Here is a 26394-nt window from a genome sequence, read left to right as displayed (position 1 = left end):
AGGGAGTAAAAGCCTATTTACAACTTGTACAGGAAGTAGATGGCAGTTATATTTAAGAGTCGAGAGGCATGAAAGAAAAGCAATGGTTGAGACAGGACTTAGGAAGTTTGTACCCATCTCCAACATTATTCAATCTGTATATTGAGCAAGCAGTAAAGGAAACCAAAGAAAAATTTGGAGAAGCAATTAAAGCTCAGTGAGGATAAATAAATACTTTGAGGTTTGCTTGTGACATTGTAATTCTGTCAGAGACAGCAAAGGACCTGGTAGAGCAGTTGAATAGAATGAGTAATGTAGATGAGTTTTCCTATTTGGCAGTAAAATTGATGATGCTCAAACTAAAGAGTAAACAAAATGCGTAAAAGTTAAGCCTTGAAATAATTTCTAGAAAGAGGAATTAGTTAACTCTGTACATAAATTTAAATGTAAAGTAGTAGTAGTAGTAGCAGCAGCAGCAGCAGCAGCAGCTTTATTCCTCTGTAGATCTCTTTTTACAAGGATATAGGACATGTCAAAGTATTTACAAATTTATATTAAAAACAAAGATTCCATGACTTACCAAACGGGAAAGCGCTGGTAGATAGGCACAATAAAAAAACACACAAACACACACACACACAAAATTTCAAGCTTTTGCAACCCACAGTTGCTTCGTCAGGAAAGAGGGAAGGAGAGGGAAAGATGAAAGGATGTGGGTTTTAAGGGAGAGGGTAAGGAGTCATTCCAATCCCGGGAGCGGAAAGACTCCCTCTTTCCGCTCCCGGGATTGGAATGACTCCTTACCCTCTCCCTTAAAACTATAGTCATGGGTGACTGGAATTTGGTAGCAGGAAAAGGGAGAGAAGGAAACGTAGTAGGTGAATATGGATTGGGGCTAAAAAATAAAAGAGGAAGCTGCCTGCTAGAATTTTGCACAGAGCACAGCTTAATCATAGCTAACACTTGGTTCAAGAATCATAAAAGAAGGTTGTATACATGGAAGAAGCCTGGAGATACTGACAGGTTTCAGATAGATTACATAATGGTTAGACAGAGATTTAGGAACCAGGTTTTAAATTGTAAGACATTTCCAGGGGCAGATTTGAACTCTAACCAGAATCTATTCGTTATGAACTGTAGATGAAAACTGAAGAAACTGCAAAAAGGTGGGAATTTAAGGAGATGGGACCTGGAAAAACTGACTAAACCAGAGGTTGTACAGAGTTTCAGGGAGAGCATAAGGGAACAATTGACAGGAATGGGGGAAAGGAATAAAGTAGAACAAGAATGGGTAGCTTTGAGAGATGAAGTAGTGAAGGCAGCAGAGGATCAAGTAGGTAAAAAGACAAGGACTAGTAGAAATCCTCGGGTAACAGAAGAAATATTGAATTTAATTGATGAAAGGAGAAAATATAAAAATGCAGTAAAGGAAGCAGGCAAAAACGAATACAAATGTCTCAAAAATGAGATCGACAGAGGAAGTGCAAAATGGCTAAGCAGGGATGGCTAGAGCACAAATGTAAGGATGTAGAGGCATATCTCACTAGGGGTAAGATAGATACTGCCTACAGGAAAATTAAAGAGGCCTTTGGAGGTAAGAGAACCACTTGTATGAACATCAAGAGCTCAGATGGAAACCCAGTTGTAAGCAAAGAAGGGAAAGCAGAAAGGTGGAAGGAGTATATAGAGGGTCTATAGAAGGGCGATGCACTTGAGGAAAGTATTATGGAAATGGAAGAGGATGTAGATGAAGATGAAATGGGAGATACGATACTGCGTGAAGAGTTTGACAGAGCACTGAAAGACCTGAGTCGAAACAAGGCCCCGGGAGTAGACAACATTCCATTGGAACTACTGACGGCCTTGGGAGAGCCAGTCCTGTCAAAACTCTACCATCTGGTGAGCAAGATGTATGAGACAGGCGAAGTACCCTCAGACTTCAAGAAGAATATAATAATTCCAATCCCAAAGAAAGCAGGTGGTGACAGATGTGAAAATTAACGAACAATCAGTTTAATAAGTCACAGATGCAAAATACTAACGTGAATTCTTTACAGACGAATGGAAAAACTGGTAGAAGCCGACCTCAGGGAAGATCAGTTTGGATTCCGTAGAAATGTTGGAACACGTGAGGCAATACTGACCCTACGACTTATCTTAGAAAATAGATTAAGGAAAGGCAAACCTACATTTGTAGCATTTGTAGACTTAGAGAAAGCTTTTGACAATGTTGACTGGAATACTCTCTTTCAAATTCTGAAGGTGGCAGGGGTAAAATACAGGGAGCGAAAGGCTATTTACAATTTGTACAGAAACCAGATGGCAGTTATAAGAGTCGAGGGACATGAAAGGGAAGCAGTGATTGGGAAGGGAGTGAGACAGGGTTGTAGCCTCTCCCCGATGTTATTCAATCTGTATATTGAGCAAGCAGTGAAGGGAACAAAAGAAAAATTCGGAGCAGGTATTAAAATTCATGGAGAAGAAATAAAAACTTTGAGGTTCGCCGATGACATTGTAATTCTGTCAGAGACAGCAAAGGACTTGGAAGAGCAATTGAATCGAATGGATAGTATCTTGAAAGGAGAATATAAGATGAACATCAACAAAAGCAAAACGAGGATAATGGAATGTAGTCGAATTAAGTCGGGTGATGCTGAGGGAATTAGATTAGGAAATGAGACACTTAAAGTAGTAAAGGAGTTTTGCTATTTGGGGAGCAAAATAACTGATGATGGTCGAAGTAGAGAAGATAGAAAATGTAGACTGGCAATGGCAAGGAAAGCGTTTCTGAAGAAGAGAAATTTGTTAACATTGAGTACAGATTTAAGTGTCAGGAAGTCATTTCTGAAAGTATTTGTATGGAGCGTAGCCTTGTATGGAAGTGAAACATGGACGATAAATAGTTTGGAGAAGAAGAGAATAGAAGCTTTCAAAATGTGGTGCTACAGAAGAATGCTAAAGATTAGATGGGTAGATTATATAACTAATGAGGAGGTATTGAATAGGACTGGGGAGAAGAGAGGTTTGTGGCACAGCTTGACTAGAAGAAGGGATCGGTTGGGAGGACGTGTTCTGAGGCATCAAGGGATCACCAATATAGTATTGGAGGGCAGCATGGAGGGTAAAAATCGTAGAGGGAGACCAAGAGATGAATACACTAAACAGATTCAGAAGGATGTAGGTTGCAGTAGGTACTGGGAGATTAAGAAGCTTGCACAGGATAGAGCAGCATGGAGAGCTGCATCAAACCAGTCTCAGCACTGAAGACCACAACAACAACATCAAGCCCTGTTAATTCAACAGCTGATATTTCAAAGTGTTTGTCTTCACTTACTGTACTGAGGTCATGTATTGATTTGAACTGTATTCCTTTTCTGATATAAATGCATGATCCTCCACCTCTTGAAGTAGTTCTCCAGTAAGAGTCTGCGTTTTCATACAGTGATAATACAACATGTTGGATTTCTGTGTCTCTACACCAGTGCTCAGTAATACAAACTATTGTGCAGTTCAAAGATTGGAGCTCAACTTCTTTATTTTTTATTGATTGCAGTTTTGAAGGAGGATTGTTAAGTCTGTAAAAGGCCCCATGTTACTCTAATCAATGGTTTGTTTTTCTTTGTGACATCTGGTATACGTGATATTTGAAGTGTTAAAATCTGTCTTGTGAGTGATTGTTTCAGTATTTTTTAAAGTGCTGGAGATATTCTTTAGGCAAGAGAACCTGTTGTCTGGATTTATCCTAAAAAAGACCTACTTTTCCTGGATATGACAACAGGTATTTGACCATGTGTGGCCCGGGATCCACCCCCTATTTTTTCATGAATCAGCTGTACCAATCTTCCCTTCCCAGTCCTGTTTAGGTGTAGGCCATGCCTATTGAAACCGCATCTGTTGATATTCCTGACCGGCACCAGAGAAACATGAGCAAAGTTGGCTGTCCTCAGAGCCATCCCTAACCCCACATTAATTCGCCTCATAGGTCCATCAAGGTGTGATCGATCATGACGCCGGAACAGCTCAACAAAGTGTACGTTGCTGCCATGAGTCAGGGAAGCTACCTTGTCCAGGATGTCATTTGCCGCATCCCTGTCCAAACTGTTTCGCGCCCCACCCACTATCACTACATGGTCCTCTTTTGTAAAGCCCTTACATAAAGATTGTAGGTCCTCTATCACATGGCATTTGGCTTTAAGAAACTGGTGGCCTCGTACACTGCCCCTAAACTTTCCTGTAACTGAGGGCCTACACCTCACCCATGGCTACTACCTAGCAGCACACTTTCTTCTTCCTAAGACTTTGTACATTTCTAGGCTTCTAGGCCTCGGTTGAAGTGCGCTACACACATTTCCTGCTCCTCGTTCTACCTGAGGCTCTTCTCCACTTAACTCTGGCCGTGGTAGATACCTGTTTTTGATGTTGATGATATAACTGTCAGATCACATTCTCTTTCTTCCTTTCCTCCTACCAGGTGCCAGTTCCATCCATCCTCCTCCCCCCTATCTCCCTTGATCCTTACGAGTTCCTTCCTTGCTTCCTCCAACTGTGCCTGAAGGGCACAGATTTTCCTATCATGTTCCCCAATCAAAATGTTCCTACTGCATACTCTGCAGTTCCAGGAGAGAGCATCTTCTGTTCTCCCAACATACTCTCCACTGCATCTCCCCCCCCCCAGTGAAAATATTTCCTACAAGATTGGCAACAAATCCCTCTACTCACTACCCTGTAACAGCTCCCACATTTCTCACTCATGGTCAGTTTCGAAAGAATAATTAAGTTTAAAGAATGTTTTAAATTTGTCAAGGATGCGAGATTGGCTGTATGTAAACAAAAAATAACACAAAGGTCTTACGTGCGATGGTTGTTGTTTTTGTACTGATTTAGAGATACAATGACAGAAGAATGAATTTGTAATTAATTTGCTTTTAGAGAATTTACGTTATCGGGCATGTTTGGTCAGGTTTTTAAACGTTTATAACTCAGAAAATTTAGACCAAGATCGCGTCTGCCTAACTAGTAAACAATACGAAATGTGTTAGTTAAATAAGATTTAGAAATGTTAGCCTTTTGTGAAGTTATTTGTCAGTAGTGAAATGTGGACTATAAGCAGACACGACGACAACAGAAGCTTTTAAAATGTGGTGTTACAGAAGAATGCTGAAGATTAGATGGATAGGCCGTGTAACTAATTAGGAGGCACTGAATTGTGCACAGAAAAGAAGTTTATGGCACAACTTATTTAAAAGATTGGTCAGTTGGTGGGACATATCCTGAGGCACCAAGGAATAGCCAATTTGGCAATGGAGGGAAGTGTGGGGGGTAAACGTTGCAGAGGAAGACCAAGGGATGAATACAGTATGCAAGTTCAAACTGACGCAGACTGTAGTTGTTAAGCAGATATGATGACGTTTTCACATGATAGACTAGCATGGAGAACTGCATCAAACCAGTCATCAGATTACAGACCACAACAACAACATCCTTACAAACTGTTACACGTAGGTATTTGAACATGCTGCATCCTCACTACTAAGAAATCCACAATCTAGTCACTAATTTTGTTTGATATCCCTCATAATTATCATTTGTATGGCAAAAGGTCAAATGCTTTCTGGAAGTCAATAAATACTTCATCCATTCCTTTAATCTAAGGCCTTCGGTACGTTGTCTGATAAAAGATGAGTTTTCATGATCCAAGTTTTCAGAATCAATCTTGGTTGGCATGGAGGAGGCCACTCTGTTCGATGTATCTCATTATGTTTGATCTCACAATATGTTCTGATATTCTAAAACAGAATGACACTGAAACAGGATGGTAGTTTGTTTCACAGGGTGAACAGTTTGGAAATTATTAAGTAAAAGTGTGAGGTCGTTCAACCCGGTATCTATAGAGCACTTCAGAGAAAGCTTAAGAAATGTTAATTGGGGAGATGTATATAATGAGTCAAATGCTAATGATAAATGCAACATATTTCTTGATAAAATTATATCCCTTTTTGAAAATTGTTTCCCAAAGAAAATTACTAAATTTAACACCACATACTTTTTGAAGAAACCTTGGATTACTACAGGTATTAAAGTGTCTTCAGAAAGATAAAGAAAACTGTATGAGACAGCAAGAACTAGTAAAGATCCAGAAGTAGTTTTACACTATAAAAATTATTGTAACATACTGAGAAAAGTTGTAAGGAAATCAAGAAATATGTATGTTAGAGAAGAAATTAACAGCTCCGGCAATAAAATAAAATCAATATGGAATGTTGTTAGAAGGGAGACAGGAAAAGTAACCACTGGGGTAGGTAGTATTACTATTAATGAGAACAAGACCATCCTGACCAACAATACACAAGTAACTAATGTATTTAACAACCATTTCTTAAGTGTAGGAGAAAAAATTGGTGAGAAAAGTTCAAAAGAAAAAGACAGGCAGTACAGGGAAGAGTCTGTTTTGAAAAAAATTAGTCCGATTAAGTTTCACCTAACAACCTCTTGTGAAACAAGTAAAATTATTAAATCTTTGAAAAATAAATGTTTTGTTGGAGTAGATGACATCTCTAATAAGATATTAAAACAATGTGGAGCAATTACAGCTGATGTTCTGAGTCACAAATGTATTGCATCACTAACTCAAGGTATTTTCCCAGAAAGGTTAAAATGTGCCATTGTCAGGCCGCTCTACAAAAAGGGGGACACCACAGATGTCAATAATTATCAGCCAGTATCCTTGCTTACAGTATTTTCAAAAATCTTCAAGAAAGTAGTGTACTCAAAAGTGGTTAGCCATCTCAACAGTAATGGGATACTTAGTAAATCACAGTTCAGATTTCAAAAATGCTGTTCCACTGAGACAGCAGTATACAATTTTACTGTCCCCATAACAGAGTCTTTAAATAGTAAAATGTCACCAGTAGGAATATTCTGTGACTTGTCCAAAGCATTTGATTGTGTGAAGCATGACTTTATGTTACAGAAATTACAATTCTATGGTGTCAATGGAATAGCATATGACTGGTTTAAGTCATACCTACAGAACAGGAAGCAAAAAGTTTCCTTATATGGGTCAAGTGATTTAAATAAGTTTGCCACTTCATCTAACTGGGGTGAAATGACATTAGGTGTTCCACAGGGTTCAATCATTGGTCCCCCTTTATTCTTGATATATGTGAATGACCTCCCTTCCTACCTGAAACAGGAAGCTGAACCGACACTGTTTGCTGATGATACTAGTATAATTATTAATCCAGTAAAAGAAACTCCAATTGAAAATGATCCAAATAAGGTCTTTGTAAAAGTCATTAATTGGTTTTCTGCAAATGGGCTTGCTCTAAACTTTGAAAAAACACAGTACATCCAATTTTCTGCTGCAAAAAGTACAGTTCCTTCAATAAATATAACACATCAACAGAAGTCAGTAGACAGGGAACAGAAATCTAAGTTTTTGGGTGTACACATAGATGAGAATCTTAGTTGGAAAATTCATATTTTGGATCTTCTAAAGTGACTAGGTTCAGCAACTTTTGCAATCAGAATAATTGCCAATTTTGAGGATATAGAAATTAGTAAGTTAACATACTTTGCATACTTTCACTCTCTGATGTCATACAGAATAATATTTTGAGGTAACTCAACATTTAGAGAAAAAGAATTCACTGCTCAGAAGAAAGTGGTTAGAATAATGTGTGGGGTTCATAGTTGCACATCTTGTAGGCATCTTTTTAAAAGATTGGGAATTCTTACAACAGCCTCACAGTACATTTACTCGCTGATGAAATTTGTTCTCAACAACATGGATCTGTTTAAAAACAACAGTGACATTCATGATTATAATACCAAAAAAAAGAAAGACTTACACTATCCTTTACTCAACCTATCTTTGGCACGGAAAGGGGTAAAATATGCTGCTATAAAAATTTTCGACAAATTACCAGATGAAATAAAATGTCTGGCAGACAGCAGTAATAGCTTCAAAAATAAATTGAAATAATATCTCCTTGAGAACTCCTTCTATACCATAGATGAATTCTTGAATAGGAATAAATAAATCTATAAATATAGTATATGCATTTTGTGCCATTTAAGGAAATGGGGTTAATAACAGAAATATTAATCTTTCACTCTGTATTGTAATATATATATTAAAAAAATCTTGTTTCATAAGTGCATTTCTTGTGCACTTGACACATTCCACATCATAACAGCTACCGTACCATGTGATTGATCAATGGAACACGCAACCAACCAACCAACCAACCAACTAACTAACTCACTTCTGCTACCATTCTTGTGACAAGTTGTGCCCTATGGCTTCTTCCAATCACTGGGCAGTTTTTTGTTTAAGTGATCTATGGTGTGTCATGGTTAAAATGGGAGCTAACTCAGCTGAAAATTCTATACATAATCTGACAGAGATGCTATCCAAATCTGTAGCCTTTCTTAATTTTAGTGATTTTTGTTATTTCTTAACACTACCGACACTAGGCCCAACATATTTCTCTCTCATCAAATGAATAAATGCAGAAAATTAATATTTGTGATTACAACAAATAATTATTCAAGTTGTATAGTGTAACTGACTTGTTTCATTTAGACAGTTCATTTCATAAAATGCTTGTTTGTCTTATTTTACATTCCTCGTACTCTTGACACCCTAAATCAGACAGACACTGTTGTTATAAGTGACTCACTGTACTCCTGATTTCTTGTGATACACAACTCATGGAAACACTTCTTTCAAAGCTTCATTTGCACAATCACAGCATTATATAATGGTCTAGTGCTGCTGCATCAAGACTGCACATCTGCTGTGTGTCGAATCCCAATGTCAAAATTCACACGTGCAGTTTGACAGCTACTGTCGCATCGGAGAGGGAGTTCCATTGCAGCTGCAGGAAAGAGTCCTGTGTTATGAGATGCACCTTTAGACCACAGCATTGGGAGACAAGTGTGTCCGAGACTGTAAGAGTTGGGTGTACGTCTATTAGCGTCGAAGAAATACTTTGTCCAAAAGCTAAGTGATTTTCTTTCTTTTCAATGCAGATGTCTGATGCTCAGAACCTACTCTATTTAACAAAGAGAGATATATCTCCATACACATTCTATATTAAATTCTGAATTTTCCATTAATATAAGAACTAGATCTGTAAGCACGTGGAGTTCAAGCACTACAAAAATACCACGGGACGAATACAGTAAGTTAGTTCAAATTGACGCAGAGTGCAGAAGTTAAGCAGAGATGAAGACATTTTCACAGGATAGACTAGCACGGAGAACTGTATCAAACCAGTCATCAGACAGAAGACCACAACGACAACGCCCTTACAAATTGTTACACGTAGATATTTGTACGAGTCGAGTGCCTCCAATCACGACTCGACAATATCGCAATCGTGTCTGCATTTTGTGAAGAGATAAGAATGTAAGAACCATTTAAAGTCATTTCTTGAAACTTTTTTAATAGACTTTCTCGGGATAGTTATGTCTAACTTCAAGAGCCTTCCCATTCAGTTCCTTCAGTATCTCTGTGACACACTCCCACAGATTAAACAAATCTGTGCTCATTCGTGCTGCCCTACTCCGTATACGTTCAATATCCCCTGTTAGTCCTATCTGGTATGGGTCCCACATACTTGAGTGAAATTCTAGAACTGGTCACACAAGTGATTTGTAAGCAATCCCCTTTGTAGACTGATTGCACTTCCCCAGTATTCTACCAATAAACCGAAGAATGGGGCAGTTCAACAAAGCATATCTTCTGCCTGTTGCAGCTAAGAATTGATTTATGAGTGCACCAAGTACATTCACAGTGCTACGGCCTGAACAACTGGCCAACTTACAGATGAAAATACCCACATTGCGGTGGCATCACTCACGTGACACACAATGTTTTCCCATTATCATCCTCTGAGATGAAACAGATGAATGGGGAACTGTGCTAAAATAATGATTATAAAGTGTGTGATCTTACTTTGCTCTGAATGATAAAACAGATACTCAAATGCAGTGGTAGCCAACCCAGTCCCTACCACCCACTAATGGGCAACCTAGCTTTCATGTTGGGTACTATGGGTTTTAAAAAAATTTTCATTACTTTGTCATAAAATTTTGAAATAAAGTATTTGGTAAGTAACTGTTATATGCTGTAACCTGATGTAACTCTTCATTATAAATGTTATAGTGTAAAGTTACTTCCCTACTTTATAAACAGTCCTGTCACATTAAGGTGACCACCACCTATGTTTGACATCAACGTGCAATAACCATTCAAAGACAACAGATGGCAGAACTAGCAGTGGAAGGTATATATAGGGTGTTCTGTGGGAGGCAGATGCAGAGCGTATGGGTGAACAGACTGCAGCTGCTGAGCAGCTGATCACCCAGATGAACAAAGGGGCTACCAACAGTCTCCCCTCAATATCCGTTCAGAGAATGTTGTTCCATATGAGCCTCCACAGCAGGTGCCCATTTCACGAATCAATGTGAGCACTGTTCAGTGGTAATGAAGGCTGGAATTTTCATGCCAATACCACGAATGGTGTCCACAGAGTGGCAACAGGTGAATTTTTCTGATGAATTACATCTTATGTTCCATCGAAATGAAACATCTGAAAGCAAACACCCTGCAACAATCACTGGATGGGTCCAGGCCAGAGCAGGGAGTGTTATGGTCTGGAGTATGTTTTTGTGGCATTCCATGGGTGATCTTGTCATTCTGGATGGCACAATGGATCAACACAAGTCTGCATCTTCCCTTGGGAAGCATGTCCACCCCTACATGAAGTTTCTTTTTTCCTCAGCAGGTTATATCTTCCAGCAGGACAATACAATATGTCACACAGCTCACAGTGTGTATGTGCGGTTTGAAGAGCACCACGATGAGTTTATCATACACCTCTGACCACCAAACTCCTCAGATTTAAACCAAATCGAGAATTTGTGGGACCACCTCAATTGGGATCTTCGCACCTTGAGTTATCAACAGAGAAACGTAGTGCAGCTGGCCATGACACTGGAGTCAGCATGGTTCCACATCCCTGTTGTACATTAAAGAACCTCACTCTCTCTCTTCCTGCACTATAAAAGGTTTGAATTCAGACTTTTGGCAGATAGTCACATTAATGTGACTGGACAGTGTATATCACCATTACTGTGGAACCAGTGGGCAGTTAGAAAATTTTTCTACTAACAGACATTATAAAATGGTTGGCAGGCAACAAAGGTTGACACCCCTGCTACAAACTCTTTTCAAGTTGAAAGTTAGACAGAATCACAAAAACTGATTTATTTGTACATAGAAATACCAGAAACCTACAATACCACTGAAGAGTCATTGAAAACGTGTTAAATATGGTAACAACTTGTAATATGAAAACCACAATATATGTATTGTTTCTTTGTTATATACAATTGATCTATGGTTGTGTCCAAATGACTAATACATAAAGTGACAATTTAAATGCAGGAAAAATGTTAAGTCATAGAAAACTGCTTCTTTTAAGTCAACATACTGTGAGTATTCTACAGCTGATGCCACTTCTCTCTTCCCACATTCCACAGCCTCTGATCAGGCCAATCTCCTTCTTGTAGTCCTCGTGCTTCTGTCGTGTCCCAATCATCTCAACCCTAGCTCTCCTAGGTTGCCCATACTTCCGTCTTTCTGCTGGAGTCCAAGGCCACACTTTCTTTGGCTATTGGCTATTGTCCATTCTTTCTAGATGTCCAGTCATTTTAGACATTCTCCTCTATAGAGTCTATTACTGATTTATCAATACTCTTAGCCACTCTTATGTTAGTATTTGGCGCATAGTCCAGCTTGGAAATGCCACAACTTTGCCTACAAAAGTCAATACATAGTGCAAGCAATTTGTTTCTCTGGAGCTTATTTATTACCGATGTTTCTGCTCCGTTCATAGAGATGTTTTCAACAACTGAATAATACATCACCTTTAGGTACACAGTTAATATGTCCACTAAAAATTTTTTTCCAGTCACAACTGATATCACAGAAGAATTATATCCAGCTGTACATGACACTAACATGGCTGGTACATTTATATGGTTGTGAAACCTGCACAACATCAGCAAGAACTGAAGATGCAATTTGTGCCTTCGAGAGGAAGGTAATTCAAAAGATCTAAGAACCCGTCTACAATACCATTGAAGGTAAATGGGAACAAAAAATGAATGAAGACCTATACCGGTAGTTTGAATTCCCACACACTGACCAAATATTAGGGCACAAGAGGCTACAGTGGTTTCATCCATAAAACTGATAGATCATTCCCATACCAAGTCCTTGAATCTCAACATGCTGGAAGATGCCCAAGGGGACACCCAGGGACCTGATGGAAGGATTGAGTACTAACAAGTGGATCCAATGGCAGTGGAAGATGAAGCCAGAGTCCAGCAATGATGGACTACCATCTGCAGTAGGTAACTCCTCTGTTGCAACTAACCGACCTCCTTTTTTGTTGTGCTTTTTATGATGTGTTCTTTTTTGATTTTTTTTTATAGTGTGCTGCTTTCTTTCTCCTTTTGAAGCGTGGTTATTTCTTTTGTTTTTCATCTGTAGGCCTTAAAGGACCATTAATGGCATACATGATAATGATGGTGATGAATGAGAAATACAAAGTGCAATAAAAAGCAAATGATACTGCTTCATTACTAAGGTACTATTTGTCCTGTGTAATAGTGCAACTGGATTTTAATCTTGAACTGTATGCTTAGGCTGTGACAACTTTCACTGAAATAGATCAACTCACTGGCTTTAAATGAATGATTTACTTCAGAAGTGTTCTTGAATTCTTCAATGGAAAAGTGTAGCACTAAAACAAATTTCCCTGAGAAATCCCATTCTCTCACAAATATTGACTAAAAAATACACAATTCACTCAAAATCTGAAGAACAATGGAGCCAGGGAAGCTTTCTATATAGTAGCAAGATAAACACAAAACCCCCAATTGTATATCTGCTGTAGGTTGTTATACCACCAGATAGTATAATAGAGTTTTTTAACATAAATAAATATGCCATTATATAAAAGCCTCCCATGTATCACAATCTAATGTAGAGTCAGTACATATCCCTGAATCAAGAAAGTTATTTATCATTGTCCAGTGTGGGTTCAGGAGACATTACTCAACACTCGACAACCTAAGTCATAGTTTAAAATTCACACAGATATCTTCCCTGTACAGATGAAAAGAACCACATTATGAAAGCTTTGTGTGCTATGTGGCAGCCCTTCTTTGATTCTGAACGGGGAGGACAACTGATAAAAAGTTCTCAGTTAACTTGCCACTTTAAATTCAGATAAAATCTCAAGCTTTTGATGACTGCCTCAGTAACCATCATCAACGGCTAACTATGACTGTTGTGAAACTGGCAAAGATCACACTTCTATTCCCAGAGGACAGTATCTGATTGGATATATTGGATCATAACAACATTACAGAGAGTGCACATGCAGACATGGCACCCTATGCATCCATAGATAATGTTTTAGCTAACTGTCCAGTGGCACTTGCAGTGCTGCCAGTCATAACAGACAGCCCTCCTCTGTGATCTTTCATTAGCAAGTCCCTTGTGTTGCTAAGCGTATGGTCAGTGTCTCTATTGAAGTTGTTCTCACATAGTTCAATTTCCACTATTTCCCTAAGCATAAAGTCCCAATTCGTAAACTGACATACGGCTGGGAGAATGGTGTGCTGACCACATGCCCCTCCATATCCACATCCACATCCACATCCAGTGACGACTGTGAGCTGAGGATGACATGACGGCCAGTCAGTACTGTCAAGCCTTCATGGCCTGTTTGGGTGGAGTTTAGTTTAGTTCCAGTAGTTCAGAGTATGAACCAGAAATATTGTATGTTCAAATACAATCTCATGTTTATTTATTAGAGTGAGCTCAGCCATTGCTGATTTATCAGAATTTTTGTATTTTAGCTGTCGTTCAACACAGCAATCGACAATAGTCTGTACACACTATCCAACACAACTGCTGCCACACTCACAAAGATTACAAGGGGTATTCGGAAAGTAATTTCTGACCAGCCACAAAATAGAAACCACTGTGAAAATCAAAAATGTTTTATTTTAAACAGTTAGCTACAAGTTCCAGCATCTTATCTACATAGTCACCACTCCAACTTAGACATTACTTGTAGCATTGCACCAGCTTTCCAATACTCTCATCGTAGAAGGCAGCCACCAGTGCTTTCTGCTACTTCTCTATACTGGTCTACAGTTCGTTGTCTGTGCCAAAATGTTCTCTTCATAACCAGAGCATCTTCACTGCCCTGCAGAATGCAGCTGAGAATTGTCTCGGAGAAGGAAACACATGACAGTTATGCTATGTGCGCTGCATAGTTTCAGGTAAAATTTCTCACCTGGCTGTCGTACCTGGTGAGAGAGACTATTTTCTAGGCGTCTTTATGTGCTCATTGTGTGTTCAGAACTCAAAAGAGCAACGTGACATATTCTTTGGGTGTACTAGGGACGCTGACCAACAAGTATGTGCAAAGCTTCATCAGATTTTCACAGTGGTTTCCATTTTGCAACAAACCGAAACTTACTTTCTGAATAGCCCACACATTATAAATCCCTGGTACTCTGAGGCCAAGATTGGCTTTAACAAGTTACAACTGACTTTCTTACAACTCTGTCATGATGAGGAAGTCATACCAAAGTTCACAGTGGTCAAACACCACATAAGAACTACTGCAGCGAACCAGATTTTATACAAGACAAGGGATGCTTCAGTTAAGGGGAGGATACGTCATACAAGATAGGAATTGGATGCAGACACTCATTTGTTATTTATATGTCCCCAATTTCTGTCAGCAGATCACTCATCATAGGACTGGGAATGGCTACTACTAGTGTTGTTTAAATTGCAGCCTACTGACACTAGGTGCCTGTTTTGACTTTAACATATTAATAATGAGTTACACAACTCTTCAAAAGCCAAGGTGGCAGGACCCTTCAGTAAAACCAGTCTTTGGTAAATCAAACAATACAGACCTAATCCATGATGAGAAGTAAAAATTCCCTTATCAGTGTTAGAAGGCTATTTACCTCGTCTCCAGTTTTCAAAATTTTTTCATTCTTTAACTTACATTGGACCAAGCTCGTGTCAGTCTCATGTAGGTGTAGGTCCTGATACAGTAAAAATCTGCATGATAGTATCTTTAGGTTCACAGAGATCCACAACCATTACAACAAGCTCATTATTCTGGAAGTGGCAACTTTCAGAGTACACAAAATGAACTACAGAAACTATCTTGTAAAAATGCAATATACTTAACATTTTCTAATAAATATTTGCATTCTCCCAAAATTAAAATAAACTTAAAAGTAATTCAACTGGAGTGGACAGCAAACAAAAATGTCAAAATAGTTTTTTTTATGAAATATCAAAACTGTATATTTATGGTGTGTTTAAGGAGGCATTTAGCACCAATGGTTCTTGAACACCAAGAACTTCTCCTTGTGTAAGAAATGAATTTCATTGAACAGGAGCTGACAGAGACAATACTCACATTAAAAACATGTATTTCAGTACAAATTCTCAACCCGAAAACAACACATCAGACGGCTCTTACCCCAGGGCTTTAAGTTCCTCTTTATTGTGTTTCATCTGTGATTGGATTTCTTCCCTGTGTTCATGGAGCAGTAAGGCCAGCTCTTCTTTGAAAAACTTTTTTGCACGGAGGGCATCTTGATATTTGGCTTCCATTTCCTTCTGAAATGTGAACAAAACATGATATTTAAAAAACTTAATCTTTACCAATTTCTCATTCTGAATGTAATATGAATACAAACTTACAAGTTCTGCAACTATGTTCGAGGTTTCACCACTGGGATTAAATATTAAGATTGTATCTTTTAATTTATTTAGTTCTTCCTCAAGACTTTGGTTTTTCTGTTTTAATGTGGCCTTTTCTTTCTCCCATTCCTGTCTTGCAAGTTCGTGACTGGTTCGCTAAAAATCACACCAATCAGGGCATTGCAAGAATTTCATAAATATTCCTTTTTTAATTTAAAAGAATTGAAAATAAGATACTTACCTCAATTTTCAGTTCATCTTGAGTTTTTCTGTACATTTCCTTTAATTCTTGCAGCTGAAAAGAAAATCAATGTTGGTAACATTAGTGCCAACTTACAAAAAAACAGATTACACACTTTTGGTAACAAGACAAAAGCAGTTTTTGTCACTGCACAAGAGAGTGGCACAATTCCAGTTATTTTTAAAGGTCATTATGTCTGGCACCAAAATAACTTATAAAAGGAATGATGGATTACAGAATGCTGTAAAATAATAACACACGAAAAGTATTCTACATATACACATACATCTTCTACCTGGAGATACTGTGCTACATTTTTTTTCTGTTCCCAATGAAATGACCATACTAAAATGCTGCAGTTCTCTGTAACCTGTACAGGATAAGACACAGAATGTATAGTACATTATGCCCAACAATGCATACCAGGAAGCCTTGATGCTAGCCCTTGCATTTCATTTGTTGTTTTACGAGATACCCAACATTTCAATTTGTTTAAAATATAATAGCTTTGTAGACCAGTCCATGCAAGTGATTTCTCTTGCAGGTCCCTCATATCAACCAGTGGCTTAGCACTATGGTCAGATGAACTGCCATTTGGAAGTCAAAGATTCTTAAGATCATACTAGCAGAAGCGTAGATATCCACAATACCATCCATGTCAGACAGGCCTGAATGTAGGAGCCAGTCAAAGTATGTCTCAAAATGATCTGTCCAATGCTAGACCAAGTCCTATTTCCCTAAGCAACAGCCCCTTACAGAAAACAAACAGGTCAGGTGGCTTCAAACTGGCAGCACCAACCTCTGACAACCTTAGCTAGGGCACTATGAATTAAGCTAGATTGCTACTCACTACATAGGTCATGGGGTCCCGCATTCAATTCCCAGCTGGGTTGGGGATTTTCTTCACCTGGGGAATGGGTGTTCGCGTTATCCTCATTTTTTTATTATTATTTGGGAAAGTGGCATGTCTGGACAGTGAAAAGATTGGAAATTTGTAAGGGCACTGATAACGAAACAGTTGAGGGCCCCACAAAGCAAATATCATCATCACCATCATCACTACACAGAGTATGTGAGTGGCAATCTCTGCTAATTCATTCAGTCATCATTCCATAATGCACTTTCCATGTTTTGGTTTGACCTTGGCTATGGGATGCATAAGATTCTGTTTTGGTCTGAACAGTGAAGAGACTGTTACAAGTAAGTGACATTCATCTTTGCCACAGTATGACAGAATTAAAAACATTCACCCATCCTGCCCCCTCTCACATTAAATCCCATTCTTCAACACTTCTTAACACCCAGCTCCAGTCTTGTTGACCTTTTCCATCCGTTACATCCTCCAAAACTTCCTCCAAATATTCTACAAAATCCAGAACTTAGGCAAACCCAAAACACCGTGGTCAATCTATCCACCAAAAACTTCAGTCCTACAGAAGCAATAGTGCTATTCAAAGACCTGACCTCCGATCCCACACCGAAGTACAATTACGCTGAACTCATCAAAGACCTACTCTATTTTCCTGATACCTGCAGCAAAAATACTTTTTTAATGCCAATCCCTTCTGTAAAAGCCAGTCCCATCACTGAACCTTGCCTTTTCCAGTCCACAGAACCATCCAACTGTGACCCTGCCCCTTTTCCACATAACCACCCCTGGTTCCTGTCAAGAATTCCTTATCTCCAGCTAGCCCTCACCATCCTTCCCTATCACCCTTCCCACATGGTACATCCCTAAATAAAAGAAAGAACAGCTATCCTCAATCTTAAGAAAGATAATTTAATCATCCTCACAGCAACAAAGGCACCACCACTGTCATCATGAATCACAGCTGTGGTATCATCCAGAGATCATGGTGCCATACTTCAGTCAGCAACACATATCGATACCACAGACCTTAGCAATGACTCACTGCAATCCATGATGTATGGGAGGCACTCCTGAAGCTCATGCCTCCCCTCTCAGCTCAGCAGCATCCTCCCTCCAGAGGACAATAAAGAGCCAAGCACGGAAGCACTCTGCCCAGTTTGTGACCTGATATGAAGGAGTCAACACCATAACCAACAAGTTGTTACAGTTTCTGATGAACTTTTACTTTATTTAAAGTTAAGCTTTGTACCTCAAGAGAATAGTTTGTTAATTAGTGCATCAAGTGCTGATTTTCTCAAGTGATGATTTAAGAGTCAATAACGGTTGTAAATTATCCAGTACTCTTGTGACAAAGAAGTGTGTCAAAGTTAGGTAAATCTTTTATTCATTAATGTAGTAAATCAGATTAGTATTTCTTGAGTTACAGTTCCTATGTGCCACCCAAACCAAAGAACCCACTGTTACGCCGGAAGAAAGTTCTTTCATATAATCACAACAGTAACAATTACCTGACAGCACCTATGACTCCTCCACCTACAAGTCCTGTCACAGTGATCCCACCCCAGAAATCCATCATAACCTCCAGTTCCTACTCAAATTCTTAGTCAATGTAATTATCCAAATACACTTTAATGCAATTTGGCCACGGATACCATCAGAAAGGCATTTACAAAAAAAATTTATACACTGTAATACATACACACCTTCTAGACACTTCTGAAAATCCAAGCTCTGAGGTGACAAAAGTCATGGGATACTTCCTAATATTGTGTCAGACATACTTTTGCCAGGCATAGTGCAGCAGAAAGTCTAAAATGGTTCAAATGGCTTTAAGCACTTTGGGACTTAACATCTGAGGTCATCAGCCCCCTAGACTTAGAACCAATTAAACCTAACTAACGTAGGGACATCACACACATCCATGCCCGAGGCAGGATTCGAACCAGCGGGCATAGCAGCAGTGCAGTTCCAGACTGAAGCTCCTAGAACCACTCGGCCACAGCGGCCGGTGCAGAAAATCTCCTGCAGAAATATTGAGACATGCTGCCTCTTGTCCATCATAATTATCCGGGCTGTTATGCCATGGTCGGTTGATGAATTCTGTGTCAATTCCCAATGTTTCGTCCCCGTCTGCGGAGGACATCTACAAGGGGGTCTGTAGCTCAATGGAAGGTCCAACACACCCACTGGCTCGCTACTGACTGCGGCTAAATTCCGTGTCCGTGCGCTCCCACGCCGAGGCATGACGTCACATGTTTTGAAAATGTCAGTGCAATTGGCCACTGTCCGCTGCCGTCGATCGCCATTGCCATCACCCAGTAGTGGATGGGTGGTACACATCTTCAACACCGGCATCCATATACCATTTAATTTCACGCTCTCCTCCTTTCGATTGAAATTATTAGGGTGTTTGGCTATTTTGATTGCCTCCCTGTAGAGCCTTTCGTAATATCCGCTTGTGGCCGCTGTGGAGATGTTTATGTGGGTACCACTAAAAGAACTGTTTCAAAACGTTTGGAAGAGCACAATGGCAATTGTAGAAGAGGAGAAATGGAACAATCAGCTGTTGTGGAACATGCTTTCCAGCCAGGTAACCACCATATTCGTTTCCAGGAGACACAAGTACTAGCGGCCACAAGCGGATATTACGAAAGGCTCTATGGGGAGCCAATCGAAATCGCCAAACACCTTAATAATTTCAATCGAAAGGAGGAGGGCGTGAAATTAAATGGTATATGGATGAGGGTGTTGAAGAAGATGTGTATCACCCGTCCACTACTGGGTGATGGCAACGGCGATCGACAGCAGCGGACAGCGGCCAACTGCACTGACGTTTTCAAAACACATGACGTCACGCCTCAGCGCGAGAGCACGCGGACACAGAATTTAGTGGCAGTCAGTCGCGAGCCAGTGGGTGTGTTGAACCTTCCATTGAGCCACAGACCACCTTGAAGATGTCCTCCGCAGACAGGGATGCAACGTTGGAAATTGACACAGAATTCATCAACCAACCACGGCATAACAGCCCGGATAATTATAATGGACATGACATTTCCAGCCATGAAAGTCTACATTTTAGTATCATGCTGCCTCTATAGCCATTCATAATTGCAAAAGCATTGCCAGTGCAAGATTTTGTGCATGAACTGACCTCTCAATTATGTCCCATAAATGTTCAGTGGGAGTCATTTCAGGTGATCTGGGTGGCCAAATCATTTGCTTGTATTGTCCAGAGTGTTCTTCAAACCAATTGCTCACAATTGTGGCCTGGTGACAAGGCACATAGTCATCCATAAAAATTTCATCATCATTTGGGAGCATAAAATCCATGAACAGCTGCAAACGGTCTCCATGTAACCAAACATAACCATTTCCAGTCAATGATCAGTTTTGTTGGACCAGAGGACCCAGTGTGTTCCATGTAAATGCAGCCCCCATTGTTATGGAACCACCACCAGCTTGACAGTGCCTTGTTGGCAACTTGGATCCATGGTCATGGAGTCAGTGGCACACTCAAACCCTACATCAGCTTTTATCAACTGAAATCAAGATTAATCTGATCAGGTCAGTTTTCCCATTGTCTATGGTCCAACTGATATGGTCACAAGCCCAGGGGAGGCACTGCAGACAATGTTGTGCTGTTAGCAAAGACACTTGCATCGGTCATCTGCTACTATAGCCCATTAATGCCAAATTTTGCTGCACTGGCCTAATGGATATGTTCACTGTATGTCCCACATCGATTTCTGTGGTAATCTCATGCAGTGTTGCTTGTCGTTAGCAAAAACAACTCTAGGCAAATGAAGCTGCTCTTGGCCATTAAGTGAAGGCCATCGGCCATTGTGTTGCCTGTGGTGATAGGTAATGACTGAAATTTGGTGTTCTTGGCACACTCTTGATTCTGTGGATCTCTGAATACTGAAGTGCCTAACACTTTCCAAAATGGAATGTCCCATGCATCCAGCTCGAACTATCATTCCGCGTTCAAAATCTGTTAATTCCCATAGTGTGGCCATTATAACATCAGAAATCTTTTCACATGAATTACCTAAGTACAAATGACAGCTCTGCCAAGGCACTACCCTTTTTTACCTTGTGTACATGATACTACTGCCACATGTATATGTGCGTATTCCTACCCCATAACTCTTGTCACCTCAGTGAACCCCCCACCAAAGCTCATTACTGTGTTCCTGCTGAAAGAACCTCCTCTCTAGTTGACCAACACTTCAAATCAATTGTTCATAACCCAGCCCCTCATATTAAAATTATGAAACACATCCTACACTGAATCTCAACTATCCCCACCCAATTACCACCTAGATCCCTACTTGTAAGTGTTGATATCACCTCCCTCAACACCAACATCCCCTATCCCCCCCCCCCCCCCCCCCCAACATCCTTCCAACTCCAAAACTCACCACCTCATTCCTTAGACTTCTAATTACATCCTCATATGTAACTATCTCTCCTTTGAGGGAAAGATAACAGACAAATCCACAACTGAGCTATGGCCACCTGCATAGCACCCTCCTACACCAATATGTTTATGTTATATCTGGAACAAACCTTCCTTGCCTCCCAAAACCTCTTGTCTAGTTCACTGATGATATGATATATACATGATATGAACCCAGGGCCAAGATACCCTATCCTCATCCCTCTCCAATCAGTGTCTTATCTCCCATTTGCTTCATCTGGTCCTCCTCAGCCCAGTTTGCCACCTTACTGGACATTGACCTACCTTCTCTGACAGCTTCATTCACACTTCTGTCCATATCAAGTACCCTACCCATCAACAGTACCTGAATTTTGACAACTGTCATCCCTTCCACACAAAAAATCCACTCCCATATAGTCTTTTCCACCCACGGACAGTGTGTCTGCAATGACAAAAATTCCCTTGCCCAGCATGTTGACAGTCTCAGTAAGGCCTTCACTGACAAGTAATATCCTCCATATCTAGTAAGCAAACAGACTTCCTTCACCGTATCCTCACACATCCACAATCCTCCCAGAACTAGCTGCAAAAGAGCAACCTCCTCTTCATCCAATATCATCTTGGCCTGGAACAACGGAACCATAGCCTTTTACTTACTGTGTATATACAGTTTAGTAAGAAGAATACATGATTAAATTTGTAGGGGATTAGGGGATGTACAAGATGCAGAATTTAGTACACAAAGTTGACACCTCTGCCAGCAACAATGACTCTAACCCAGCTGGGCATCAAGCCAAAATGAGTTTGGATTCAGACACGGGTAGGTCATTTCATGCTCCTTCAACTCTACGCCAGAATTCATCAACTGCAGTGGCTGGCAAGTAATCATGTGCCAATCTCTTGGTAATCCGTGACCAGGAGTTTTCAATGGGTGACAGAAACAGAAAACAAACTGACAAGGACAACAGTGCAACACCCTCTGTATTGAGGCAGGTTAGGAGAAATATGTGGTCTTGTGTTATTTTGTTGGAAGATAATGTCACAGAGACCTGGAAGACAGTGCACAGTCATTGACCATAACAATCAGAAAAGTAACAGGTGGTGTCCAAAGGTCAGCACCAGAATGGTCACCTTGTGTACCCAGTTGCACCACATCACCAACATCCAAGTGCTGGACCTGTATGCCAATGACAAATGGAATGTGACAACATTTGTTTTCCTCGGATACATCCACTGTGATGCACTATGCAGAACTAAGGTATCTGAAAAGATGAAATGGTGCCAATGTTGTTTTTGGTGCACCACTCTTGGCACCTCAGATCTTGGTGGTCTGTTGAGCAAAGTCACAACAACCATCCATAATACTCTGTCAGCACACTGACCATGTTGATACCTGCCTTGCTGCAAACAAGCCCATTTCTTGACCAAGGTATGTGCCATGTTTGCACAGCTGAGCAGACAAAAATACTTTGGTCCTCTCTAGTGCTAGTTGTGTAGGGCCATGGTCCTATGACATTTGAATTCTAACACACATGCTGGTAGGCATTTCTCCTTCTTACACAAACAACTGACATCCAAATATCATTTCTGAATGACAAACCCACCATGTAATATTTCCTTAAGTACAGAATGTAGATGGTGTCACTCCTACCCACTATGTGCAGCTGTGCAGAAATGCTGATGAACATTTGCTCCATGCCACCTTCACAATGTTGCAATTTTAATAGCCAGCAGCATAAATAAGAGTATCAATTATACAGAAGGATCTGATTTGCACTGTGAGATTTAAGATTTACAAGACTGCAAGAACTGTTTGTGACCACAAATTGTGAGGCTGCATAAAATATTTTTCAATAATTCTAATGAAAAATGGAATTCAAAGCACGTTTATGATTATTAATTATTATAAAAAATGTAATTAGTATACAGGTCTGTTTAAGAAAAATACTGAGTCACATTACCACAAGGCACATTGACATACGCAACATCCTAACAAGTGAATAGCAAATAATCCAAATACGAAAAAAATGATCTCATATTTGGTAAGCTATTTACATAACTCGAATTCACCACCTGTTACAACCAAAGACAAACTGTGATGAAGATAAAAGAAAGGATAGTACAAGAGAATGGAAATTTCAGAAAGATTACATACTGTCATCTAGAATCTGAGGGGATTTGCAGCCAAAAAAAGTGGAACTAAAAAGAAAAGCAATACTGAAGGAAGGGGCCATATCACTCAGTCATTACAAAAACAAAGAAGAATGTATGAAATTTATAAGTACATAATGATTTATAGTGGTGTTACACAGAAAGCACACCCAAAAGCAGGAATTGCCACATTCATTCATTTAGGCTGAAACTGAGGATTCAAAATTACCACTTCCTTAAGGGGAGCCACATCTAGGACAGCGAGACTAAGTAGAGTTGCCAGAAAGAAATATTGACTCTTTAACAGAGTGTGAGCTGATATGAAACTTTCTGGAAGATTTAAACAGTGTGTCACACTGAGACTCGAAATAGAGTTACCTGCTCATATAAAAAATTTTCTCCTGAAGAAGGAAATAAAGAAAAAGTTGAAAAGTTTTATTAATAACTATATAACACACTGATGAAATTAATAAAAATAATCATATGTGATAAGTTTAAAGCAAGAGTAAGTAACACAATAACACAATGAATTATCAGTTCATTTGGGGGATGAGACAGAAATAATAATTCAGACAAAGTAATTTACCTACAAGAACAAATTTAAAAATTACAAAGTTTTTCTTTGAATGATTAATGGAAAATCTCATATAAAGATGTGAAACAAATACTAACAAAGAGATAGAGGGGCTGGCCAGTACTTACCTCAGCTCAGTACAGCTGATAGATACACAAAAAACAGAACCGAAAATTTACGTTCCTAGCTTTCGGAACAAATGTTCCTTCATCAGGAAGGAGAGAAGGGAAAGAAAGGGAAGAAGGGAAAGTAGATTCAGTTACTCGCAACCCAGGTTATGAAGCAACAGGGAAAGGAAAACAGGGAGGGTAGCAAGGATGGAGGTATGGTTGTCAGAGGGAAGCCAAAGATATTCTACTGTAAGTACTGTGCCAGCTTCAAACCAAAGAGGATGCATACAGAAGTAAAGAGGTATATAGTATAAAGATAAAAAGATGCGTGAATGGCTAAAGAGGAAAGGGAAAGAGGAGAAGACTGAAGAGTAAATGGGAGTGAGGTTGGTTAACATAGGTTCAGTCCAAGGGGATGGCAGGATGAAAGGATGTGTTGGAGTGCAAGTTCCCATCTCCGCAGTTCAGAGGGACTGGTGTTGGGTGGGAGAAGCCAAATGGCACATACGGTGTAGCAGGTTCCTAGATCCCTAGAATTATGCTGGAGGGCATGCTCCGCTACTGGGTATTGGGCATCTCCTAGGCGGACAGTTCGTCTGTGTCCGTTCATGCGCTCAGCCAGTTTAGTTGTTGTCATAGCGATGTAAAAGGCTGTGCAGTGCAGGCATGTCAGTTGATAAATGACATGTGTAGTTTCACACGTGGCCCTACCTTGAATTGTGTATGTTTTACCAGTAGCAGGGCTGGAGTAGGTGGTTGTGGGGGGTATGCATGGGGCAGGTTTTGCAGCGGTGTTGGTTACAGGGGTAGGAACCGCAGGGTAAAGAAGGTAGTCTGGGAATATTGTAGGGTTTAGCAAGGATGTTACGGAGGTTAGGGGGGCGATGAAAGGCAACTCTGGGTGGTGTGGGGAGAATTTTGTCAAGGGATGATCTCATTTCAGGGCTTGACTTGAGAAAGTCATATCCGTGGTGGAGTAATTTGTTGATGTATTCGAGGCCTGGATAATATTGGGTGACAAGGGGGATGCTTCTGCGTGGTCTGGGGGCAGGAACATTATTGTTGGACTGGGAAGAATGTATTTCTCGGGAGATCCATTTGTGGACAAGGTCTGCAGGATGGTTGCGGGAGAGGAAAGCACTGGTCAGGTTATTGGTGTAATTGTTGAGGGATTTGTCACTGGAGCAGATACGTTTGCCATGAATACCTAGGCTGTAGGGAAGGGAGCATTTGATGTGGAATGGATGGCAGCTATCAAAGTGAAGATACTGTTGTTTGTTTGTGGGTTTGATATGGACAGAGGTGTGGATGTGAGCTTCAACAAGATGAAGGTCAACATCCAGGAAGGTGGCTTGGGTTTTGGAGAAGGACCAGGTGAAATTCAGATTCGAAAAGGAGTTGAGGTTATGGAGGAAATTAAGGAGTGTTTCTTCTCCATGAGTCCAGACCACAAAGATGTCATCTATAAACCTATACCAGGCCAGGGGAAGCAGCTGTTGGGTCTTCAGGAAAGCCTCCTCCATGTGGCCCATGAAGAGGTTGGCATAGGACAGAGCCATCCTGGTTCCCTGGGCCATTCCCCTGTTTTATTTGTAGGTGTGGCCTTCAAAAGTGAAGTAATTATGGGTGAGGATGAAGTTGGTAAGTGTGCACTACAATGGCCTATGGTACCAACAGAGAGAATAGGAAGACTTGTCTGAAGAAGGAGATGAAATTCAGACCCAAATTAGAACAAATGAGATTTCACCAGAGAGCCCTGTGTGTTAAAGCACACGCTTCTTGGACGAGGAGACACAACTGCCTCAGTTTGAATCTGCCCGACAGATGTGGTTGATGCGCCAGTCAGCCTGGATGTCGTTTTTAGAGTGTTTCCTCTCATCCAACTAGGTGACATACACAACCCATATCCAGCCTCAGATACATGCTAGGCAAACATTCAGAAAATTTCCTCATGCTTGCACATGGAATTTACTCTATATGCAGACAATTAGGATTCACTGATTCTATTCTGAGTGGGGGGAACAGGAAACTGATCTTAGATTCTTGATCTTGAACCCACAATCAGCAGCAGCAGCAACAATAAAAGAGCTTCAAAAATATGAAAAACCAATTATGTGAAATAAAGGAAAGGCAATCACTCACTTGCTGCTGACTGACATGTGGCACATAGAAACATGCAACAGAAAACTATTTACATTAGC

The 26394-nt window shown here is 40.1% G+C and overlaps 1 protein-coding gene across 2 annotated transcripts in view; it reads right to left on the bottom strand.

The window, feature by feature from the left end:
* Window positions 1-26394, bottom strand: part of LOC126092383 (centrosomal protein of 120 kDa-like) — a 185848-nt gene that overhangs the window by 29413 nt on the left and 130041 nt on the right. For both annotated transcript variants that reach the window (XM_049907947.1, XM_049907946.1), the window contains exons 11-13: window positions 16047-16100; window positions 15806-15961; window positions 15582-15721 (exon numbers count right to left, since the gene is read on the bottom strand). In XM_049907947.1, the coding sequence (XP_049763904.1) occupies window positions 15582-15721; window positions 15806-15961; window positions 16047-16100 (350 nt within the window). The remainder of the gene's footprint in view (window positions 1-15581; window positions 15722-15805; window positions 15962-16046; window positions 16101-26394) is intronic.

The sequence above is a fragment of the Schistocerca cancellata genome, chromosome 7 (genome assembly GCF_023864275.1).
Source record: "Schistocerca cancellata isolate TAMUIC-IGC-003103 chromosome 7, iqSchCanc2.1, whole genome shotgun sequence".
NCBI lineage: Eukaryota > Metazoa > Arthropoda > Insecta > Orthoptera > Acrididae > Schistocerca > Schistocerca cancellata.
Note: the sequence above shows the minus strand (reverse complement) of the source record. Positions and strands in the feature narration are given on the sequence as shown.